This window comes from Rhinopithecus roxellana, chromosome 5 (assembly GCF_007565055.1).
Source record: "Rhinopithecus roxellana isolate Shanxi Qingling chromosome 5, ASM756505v1, whole genome shotgun sequence".
In the NCBI taxonomy this organism is placed as follows: domain Eukaryota; kingdom Metazoa; phylum Chordata; class Mammalia; order Primates; family Cercopithecidae; genus Rhinopithecus; species Rhinopithecus roxellana.
The window spans coordinates 88,477,595-88,487,781 of record NC_044553.1 but is presented as its reverse complement, the minus strand read 5'-3'; the positions used below and the strand labels follow the sequence as shown (position 1 = coordinate 88,487,781).

General features: G+C 43.2%; 1 protein-coding gene across 1 annotated transcript in view; it reads left to right on the top strand.

The window, feature by feature from the left end:
- Positions 1–515: 515 nt before the first annotated feature.
- The window catches only part of PPP1R36 (protein phosphatase 1 regulatory subunit 36), a 44,262-nt gene continuing 34,590 nt past the window's right edge, over positions 516–10,187 (top strand). Inside the window, exons 1-3 of the mRNA XM_010383700.2 lie at positions 516–674; positions 1,538–1,602; positions 3,421–3,468. Coding sequence (XP_010382002.1) covers positions 606–674; positions 1,538–1,602; positions 3,421–3,468 — 182 coding nt within the window. The 5' untranslated portion in view covers positions 516–605. The remainder of the gene's footprint in view (positions 675–1,537; positions 1,603–3,420; positions 3,469–10,187) is intronic.

The window sequence follows — 10,187 nt, the reverse complement described above, 5'->3', positions numbered from 1 at the left end:
AATTTTGAGTACTTAAGACTGGTGCTTTACACACACCACTCCTTAAAAATCCACATAACCCCTGATTTGGTGTTTTCAGAAGCAGGATCAGAGTAGTCTTGTCCTAGTTTCCACAGCTCGTTAAGCAGCACAACTGTTCTTATTTCCGTACCCAGGTTCTCTTCCACGAGGCTACCCTGCTTCCCCACCTCAAAGCCCTGCTCTCCCCATAAACCTAGGTCCATCCTGGATTTGAACTTAATAATAGTGCTAATCACGAAAGTTTGGAAGAAATGGATCTTTCTTCCCTTAAGACTGAATGTAGTTACTCCAATTAAAACAGTAAAGTGAATAACTTCATGAAGTTTACGGTTGGAATGCCATGAAGCATTATGCCCTGGGCGGCTTTTCAATGGATAGGCCAATAAGTCGCCACGGCTTTTAAGACTGGGAAACAGGGCACCAGGCTGGGCTTTGGAAATCGCGGGAGGAGCCTGCGTGCGGCCGCAGCCCGCGCGGCCGAGGACGGAAGCGACGCCCCGCCCCGCTCCGTGCCCCTGGCCGCCGGGTGCAGGCGCCTGCGAGCGGTATCCGCGGCGACGCCGTGTGGCGGCCAGGGCGAGGCCATGTACCGGGTGCCCGAGTTTTATGCGAGGAGGAAGCGGTTAGATGGGCAGACGCCTTACTTAATGGATGTAAGTGAGCCTTGGTCGCCCCCATACCGGGGCTGGGAGCAAGGCAGGCCCTGCTGCCCCCAACCGGCTCTCGGCGCCGCGCCCCTCGCCCTCCTCCAGAGGCGGGTCGTCGCCTTCGTCCCGGGCTGGCGGTTCTCAAAGACACCTGGCCATATTTGCCTGGAAAAAAAAAAAAAAAAAACCTCTGGTGTTTTTGACAGATGGTCAGAATTGAATTCTGGCTCCCTGCGCAGGTAGTTAGAATCTATTTACGAAATCCCACCTCACCACCTCTAATTGGTTGGCTGCAAAATAAGGATACCTACTGCGGGGGAAGCAGCCCTGCTCTGGGTAGAAAGGATGGTGGGGTGCTAGCTTCCACTGGCGAAAAGGGTGTACTTACTTTTTGCCACTGCCTGTGAAGGGCAGGCTCAGTGTTGGAGCCCGGAAGGCTCCAGAACTAGGCAGCTGAGGTTGCCCTGGGCATCAGTTTATTGTCTGAATTCCAATTAATTGGTAAATTGCTATGATGAGCTATATGTAGCCTCAATTTCCTTCCTTCCTTTTGCCCTTCCCTTCCTCCTCTTCTTCTTTCCTCTTTTCCTACTTTCCTCCCTTCCTTTCTCCCTCTCCCTCCTTCCTGCCTTTTTACTAAAACCACACCTAAAATCAAAGGGATAAAATCCTAGTTTCAAGTTTAACACTTTAGGATTCTACACTGTTATTGGAAGGGTAAAGAGGAACTAGTAGGAACCATTGTTTTTTGTTTACTTTTTATTACTTAAAAGGTGTGTTAGTAAGTAGGAATTATTGTTAAAGGTTTGTTGTGGCATGTGGATTGTAAATTGAGCTTTTAATTTTGCTGCAATCATTTCGTTTTACAGCAGTTGGGATTACGATTAGGGATGTGGTACTGGAAAGATGAAACCAGAACTCTTGAATTCAGAAGGTAAATTTTAACAACACTTTATTAAGAGTTTTTATAAAAATTTCATGTGCCTGGGGGGGAAAAAAGCAACACAGAAGAGTATAAAGGATAAATACCCAGTGAAACCTCACCATCTGGAGACAATCATTTCAGTGAACGGCCTTTCTCTGAACACTTACCAGCTGCTTCATATGGACCAGATACTGTGCTAACCAGTTTACCAACTCTTTGAAACAGCTGCCTGTTAACCAGTTTATAGATGAAGAAACTGAGGTTTCAAAGGGTTCAGCGATTTGAGGAAAATTAAGTGACTTAGCCCAATCACACAGCTCAGAGGTGACTAAGATTGTTTAAATGTAGGTCTGTTTGATTTACAGAGTCCATATTTTTAATTACTTTATAAAATTGCCTTTTTGAGTTAGAGAAATACAGTTTTATATTAATGGGACCATATTATACCTGCTGCAATAGATGGTGAATCTCACAAGATAAAATTACTAAATTAGGAAAAACTGATTCTAATCTCTGTTAAGAAGACACTGACTCTTACAAGTGTATAGCTAAACTAATACTAGACACTATCTATTGGGCACTGATTATGTGCCAGATATTTGCATATTTTTCCAATTCTTAAAACAACTGTGGAAAGTGAACATTAATGTCCTCATTTTATAGATGAAGAAACAAGGCTCAGGGAGATTAAGCAACTGAACCAAAGTCATACAGCCAGTAAGTAGCAGAACTGATAGTTTGAACCAAGATTTGTCTAATGCCAAAGCCCTTTTCATGTACTCACTGTCTCCCTCAACTAGACAGTAAGCCCCTCAGTGGCAGGAACTGTCTTATGCATCTTCACGTCTCTGGAGCCATCTACAGAACTTCTTAAGTGGGTACTCAATAAATATTTATTGAGCATGTTCAAAGAATCTGCTAGATTCAAACAGAGGAAGAATAGATGCAGGTGATCAAGTAGAAGGCCAGTTGTAGGATTACAGATAATTATATAAGTAACCAATAGCGAGAGTTAGAATTAACTCCATGTTGGTAAAAATAGAAAGGCAAAGGACTAAGAAATACTTAAGAGATAAGATTGACAGGATGTTTAGATAGGATGTGGGGACTGGATGTGAAGGGAGAGGGAAAAGCAAGTGTTTAGATTGGCTCCTAGTTGTGTCTGACTTGGGTAATCAGGTGCCTGGGATTGCCCTTCACCCATATAACAGCATTAAAGTGACAAAACTGGCGGCCGGTTTGGTGGCTCACGCTTGTAATCCCAGCACTTTGGGAGACTGAGGCGGGCAGATCACTTGAGGTCAGGAGTTTGAGACCAGCCTGGCCAACATGGTGAAACCCCACCTCTACTAAAAATACAAAAATTAGCTGGGCGTGATGGCGGGAGCCTGTAATCCCAGCTACTTGGGAGGCTGAGACAGGAGAATTGCTAGAACTGGGAAGCGGAGGTTACAGTGAGCCAAGATTGAGCCACTGCACTCCAGCCTGGGCGACAGAGAGAGACTCCATCTCAAAAATAAACAAATAAATAGCATGACAAAACTGGCCGTGTGTTTCAGGTTGCTATGACTTGTTCACATTAATATGTCTTGGGCTGTTGGACAAATGGGGCTGGAGGTCAGGAAAGGAGTTAGCTAAGCAGACATATATATTTACACTAGTAGTTTATAGTTACATTATAAATATAATGACGTAATTAAACAATAATTCAAAGGCTTAACATTTTATTACAGTCAAAATCAAAAGTTTACATTTTATAGAATATATATTTGAGTATTTCTGAGTAACCCATCACTTCAAAGCAGTAATTTCAGTTTTCTTTCTCAGGTTTGCCGCAGAAGATTCTGTCCAGTGGCTCCTGAAACATCACCCTCAGTGAGTGTGAGATAGACAGTGAGATAGCTTTGGATTAGAGAGACAAGATAGTTACAGGAGTCAAAATACATGTTAAAGCACAAGAGAATGTGTATATAAATATTAAATGCCAATTTTTTTTTTTTTTGAGATAGAGTCTCACTCTTGTTGTCCAGGCTGGTGGACAGTGGCATGATCTTGGCTCACTATAGCCTCGACTTCCCAGGCTTAGGTGATTCTCCCATCTCAGCCTAGTCCCCATACGACCATGCCAGGCTTGTTTTTTGTATTTTTAGTAGAGACAGGTTTTCACCATGCTGCCCAGGCTGGTCTCGAACTCCTGGGCCCAAGTGATCCACCCTCCTAAGCCTCCCAAAGTGCTGGGACTACAGGCGTGAGCCACTGCACTGGCTGACAGTATTTTTCAAACTAATTTTCAGTGCTAATCTGACGACCCACCCCAAATGGTGCTATTTCATATTTGAGCCTACTAATAAGTTCGCGGCTATCAGTTTCATATCATCTTTCATATCTGTAAAATATTCATATTCATAAACTAAAGTTTCTTTTTGTTTGTTACCAAATTGTTCTTAAACTGTGGCTTGATTTGATTTCCACTAATTTTGGAGAATAGCTACGTGATGTTATGATTTAAAATGTAGGTTATATGACAAAATATAAAAACATGAGCAAAAGAGGCCAGACCCTAAAATGTAAATATTGCATGATTACATTTGTATAAAAGTTTTAACAAGTAGGCAAAAAATAACTTTAATGATAAGAGTAAGTAAATAGTGGTCACCTTTAGGGGGTTATCAACTGGTAGCAGTGGGAGACAGTATAAGGAAACCTTCTGAGGTGGTAGAAATGGTCTATATGTTGATCTGGGTGATAGCTTTTGGGTAAGCTTTTGGGTATATACATATGAAAAAATTCATCAAGCTGCACACTTTAAGATTTATGCACTTTACTACGTGTAAGTTATAACTCAAAAAAAAAAAAAAAAAAAAAAACTCCAAACCCCAGACTATGTGGAGTACACAAACTGGGGGGCCATTAAGGGAGGTGGAAAAGGAATATTATGAAGAACAGATGGGGGTGAGCCAGCCCGTTTTTGGTAGAGCTGCTTTGTGTTTAAGTAACTTAATGTGGTGAGCCTTATAGTATCAGGATTACCTTGGGCATCTACCTGCTCAGGTAGAGGAAGGCAGACCCTTGTATATTTTAGGTCAGAGTTGGTATTTGGATTCGTTGGAAATATAGGTATTGGTTCCCTGTTAAAGTCTGAGCATATTCCATCACAATTTTTTTGTTTGTTTGTTTGAGACGGAGTCCCTCTCTTGTTGCCCAAGTTGGCAATGGCGCGGTCCTGGCTCACGGCAACTTCCGCCTGCCGGGTTCAAGCGATTCTCTTGCCTCAGCCTCCCGAGTAGCTGGGATTACTGGCATGCGCCACCACACCCAGCTAATTTTGTATTTTTAGTAGAGAGGGGATCTCTCCATATTGGTCAGGCTGGTCTCGAACTCCCGACCTCAGGTGATCTGCCCGCCTTGGCCTCCCCAAGTGCTGGGATTACAGGTGTGAGCCACCGCACCTGGCTTCATCACAAATTTTAACAGATAGGTTTGAAGTCAGAGAGGACTCTTTAACTGGAACATGCTTTTTCTGTCACAGACAGTGCTACTGGGGACTTATGTTACTCCAGTTGGTAGTGAAGGGGCAGGGCTGAGGCAGAGGTAGTTGAAAGTAGACGGTGGTAGGGATGGAAGCTGCAGAGGTAGCAGGTGTGTTCAGTGACTGCTCTCATACCTAGCAGGGCAAGATTAGAACTAGGCAGACAAGACAATTATGCAGCAATCCAAGAGGGAGGTGACTAGGACCCAGATGAGCTCTGGCAGGCGAATGGAGAGATAAGCAGGGGTGGGGAGAGCCAGTAAGTGTGTGGAGTGGGTAAAGGGCAACAAGCTTATTTTTTTAAATGCATACTATTCAAGGTGCCTGCCAATAGGACCCCAGGGTAAGAATGCAGTAGGCAGGAGTTTGGCCCTTAAGAGAAAGGCAAGTGCAAAATTAGAGTGGGAAGTGTAATGATTGAGGCCAGAACCCTAGGAAATACCTTCTTAAAAAAATTATGAAATATTTTTTTAAATCATACTATTTAACCATTTTCTTGTTTGCCTAGAGAATACTCTCCAGTGGCGATTGCAGCTACAGCGTTTACCCCGAGATAACTTTGCCATGAAATATCTCACTTTCCTTATTATTTTCTCATGGTTCTAGTATATTGACTTTGGAAACAAAAGACATTCTGTTTATAGCATTCGGTTTTTAGTGGTATTACCACTTACGAAATATAGTAATTGTCTATTGCTGACAATTTCAAATCCTAGAAAACGTAGCATTCCTACACATGATGTTAACATCGTTCTCGAACAGTTAGCCAAAGATTCAATTGATGAATATGATTGTTCTGAAATAGACGATTCTGATGATTGAGATGATTCTGATGTTAGTTCTGTTGAGAAATAACTCTAAGAATAGTTTAATATTTTATTTTCACATGGAGAATCAGTCAAATTTGCTTCAGCCTCAAAGAGGGTGTTTATGTAAAATTAAATGAATGCTGGCAGTGAGCTACACTTTTTTTTTTTCTAAATAGGAAAAGGGTTAAAAACATCAGTGAGTGCCTGTAGTCCCAGTAAGTCGGGAGGTTGAGGGGACAGGATTGCTTGAGACTAGGAATTTGAGGTTATATTGTGCCATGATCACACCTGGGAATAGCATCAGCCGCTGTACTGCAGTCTGAACAACATAGCAAGACCTCGTCTCTTAAAAAAAAAATTGCAAAATACTAATAAGCAAAAACAAAGCACAGTCCCACCCAGCAAGTAACTGTTAATATCTTATGGTATACATATATAGCTTTCCAAATCTTCTTCTGATATTCCCCTCTCTCTCTTTCTACACACACACACACTCTCTTAACATTCTGCATTTCCATCATTTCATATCTTTTTCCTCATTAAAAAATTGTACATATCTACTGAAAAACAAGTATATAAATGTACAAAGCAGAAAGTGAAGATTCTACCACAGTTGTATACCCAAAGACCACCAGTGCACCAATGTTAAGAGTTACCATGTTATTTTTATTTTGTGTTTTCAACATACTGGTTACATTTACTTTACATTTTGTGACTGATAATTCCAAAATCTGAAGTCTTTGTAGGTTCAGGTTCATTTTTTTTTTTTTGAGGCAGGGGTTCACTCCCATTGCCCAGGCTCACTGCAGCCTCCGCCTCCCAGGCTCAAGCAATTCTCCCTTAACCTTCCAAGTAGCTGGGACTACAGGCAGATGCCACTGTGTCTGGCTAAATTTTGTATTTTTGTAGAGACAGGGTTTTACCATGTTGCCAGGCTGGTCTCAAACTCCTGAACTCAAGCGATCTGCCTGCCTCATGCTTCCAAAGTGCTGGGATTGTAGGCATGAGCCACGGTACCCTGCCCTGCAGGTTTCATTTTGTTGTCAATTTTATTTTTCTTGCAGCATTATTTTAAAAACTTTAAAAAAAAAAGTATAAATAGGCTGGCTGTGGTGGCTCACATCTGCAATCTTAGCACTTTGGGAGGCTGAAGTGGGAGGATTGCTTGAGCCCAGTAGTTTGAGACCAGCCTGGGCAACATAGTGAGACCTCTGTTACCACAAATTTTTTTTTTTTTTTTTAAATTAGCTAGGCCTGGTGGTATGCACCTGTAGTCCCAGCTACCTGGGATGCTGAGGTGGGAGGATTGAGGCTATGGTGAGTCATGATTGCGCCACTGTGCTCCAGCCTGGGTGACAGAGTAAGACCCAATCTCCAAAATGTGTGTGTGTGTGTGTATGTGTATGTGTGTGTAAACATTTAAAACTTTTTATTTTATTTTAGAATTTTAGAGACAGGGTCTTACTTTGTCACGTAAGCTGGAGTACCGTGGCATGATCTTGGCTCAGTGCAGCCTTGACCTCCTGGTCAAACGATCCTCCCACTTCAGCCCCCACCACGCCCACCTGCTGCCCCCCAGCAAACAGCTGAAACTATAGGGACATGCCACCACGCCCAGCTAATTTTTTTGTATTTTTTTTGTAGAGATGGGGTTTCACCATGTTGCCCAGGCTGGTCTGGAACTCCTGAGCTCAAGCAATCTTCCTGTCTTAGCCTCCCAAAGTACTAGGATTACAAGTGTGAGCCACCATGCCTGGTCACTTACAACTTTTTATATTAGAAGATTTCAAATATATAAAGGTAGGGAAGATGTTGTAATGAACCCCAACCAACCCATAACAGAGCATCAACAAGTACCAAATTAAAGTCAATTTCACATCTATACCTCTGTCTACCCCACTCCTCAATTATTTTGAAGCAAATCTTAGGCGTCATATCATCTGTAAATATTTCAGTATGTATCTCAAAAAATAAGCACTATCTTAGAAAACACAACCGATGTAGGTTGGGAGTCCCAATATATAAAATAAGAAGAAGAAGGAGAACGAGAAGGAGGAGGGGGACAGAGAGGGGGAGGAGGAGAATACAACTGAATTACTATTTATATACCTAAAAATACAAATGGTAATTCCTTAATATAATATATTCAATTATATTCAGTCGGTATTCAAATGTCCCCTGTTGTCTGATATTTTTTAAGTTTGTTTCAATCAGTCTTTAAAATAAGGTTTGTACATTACAATTGGCTTGATATATGTCTTAATTATTGTATACATTTTAAGCCTTTGATCAATATCTTCATACTGCTCTCAAGAATAGGAGACAGGCAAAGAAAGAGGAATTGGCCAAAGACAGAGAAAGAATGGGCCGGGGGTGGTGTCTCACGCCTGTAATCCCACCACTTTGGGAGGCCTAGGTGCTGGATCATGAAGTCAGGAGTTCGAGATGGTAAAACCCCGTCTCTACTAAAAATGTAAAAATTAGCCAAGTGTGGTGGTGGGCGCCTGTAATCCCAGGTACTCAGGAGGCTGAGGCAGGGGAATCGCTTGAACCCAGGCGGCAGAGGTTGCAGTTAGCTGAGATTGTGCCACTGCACTCCAGCCTGGGTGACAGAGTGAGACTCCGTATCAAAAAAAAAAAAAAGAGAGAGAGAGAAAGAGAAAGAATGATTAGAAAGATCAGAGGAAAAACCTTGATACAGATAGGCCTCAGGGGCAAAAGAAGGTTCTCCAAGAAAGAGGATTGGGCAAGGAGGGATCAGCAGTGTCACAGGCTGGAGAGTTCTGAGGTGGGCAAATACTGCAGAGGCCTGTGGATTTAACAAGTTAGGGATCTCTAGGGACTAGGTGAGACGCAGCTTCAGGAAGGCTGTAGGGTATACATCAGATGACAGTAGTTACAGGTGAGAATCTGAGATAAAGATGAAAAACTAGCAAAAATAGAGCACTTAGCCGGGTGTGGTGGCTCACTCCTATAATCTCAACACTTTGAAAGGCCGAGGTTGAGGGTCACTTGATCCCAGGAGTTTGAGACCAGCCTGGGCAACATAGCAAGACCCTGTCTCTCCCGAAGATGGACAGAATTAGCTGAGCATGGTAGTGCATGCCTGTGGTTCCAAATACTTGGGAGGCTGAGGTGGGAGGATCGCTTGAGCCCAGAAAGTTGAGGCTGCAGTGAGCCATAATCCTGCCACTGTACTCCAGCCTGGGCAACAGAGTGAGACCCTGCCTCAAAAAACAAACAAACAAAACCCCCAAAATAGAGTACGCTTGTTTTTTTTGTTCGTTTTGTCTTTTTTTTTTTTTGAAATGGAGTCTCACTCTGTTGCCCCAGGCTAGAGTGCAGTGGTACAATCTCAGCTCACTGCAACTTCCCCATCCCGGGTTCAAGCGATTCTCTTGCCTCAGCTTCTTGAGTAGCTGGAATTACAGACACGTGGCACCACGGCTGGCTAATTTTTGTATTTTTAGTACAGATGGGGTTTCACCATGTTGGCCAGGTTGGTCTCAAACTCCTGACCTCAGGTGATCCGCCCGCCTCGGCCTCCCAAAGTGCTGGGATTACAGGTGTGAGCCACCGTGCCCGGCCCAAGATAGATTACTCTCATCAGTAGGTTTACCGGTGAATGAAGGAAAGAAAGACATAGTAGCCTTTAGTGGATCTGGGAGTAAGGCAAGGTTTTGGGGATTTTTGTTTGTTTTGATTTAAAGGTAGGAAAATCTTAAGTGATTTTGTTATGGCAGAAAAAATGAATAGACAGAGAAAGGAAGGTGGTACTGGGATCAAGATCAGAGATCAGGGTTGGAAGAGAGAGCCGCAGCTTTTCCACTGAGTGGTGGGAAGGAGGTAATGCAGACAGCTTGGGCATTTGGAGGTACAGGCAGGGATATCCATGCTGCCCTTCTTACTGAAAAGAAACCAGACCCTTCTAGGCTACAATCAAAAAGAGAGTCTTTTGTTAGCGGTGCTGTTGAACCGAACTCTTTTTCCCTGAGATTGCTGCTCTGCTTGGGGCTCGCTTACCAGGAATTGCTGCCACTGCCACACTGGGCTGGGCACCAGGGCTGAGGAAAGTTGTATTCACCAAAGTGGCCTGATCCAGATATGGGACCTGGATTTCCTGAAGTCCAGTGGACAGAGGAGACAGAGAAGGCTTCCCAAGGGAGGTGATATCTAAGCTACGACCTGAGGAAAAATAGGAATTGGCAAGGTAAAGGGCCATTTGACTGGGGAGGAAGAGAGTGCATTCTAGGGAG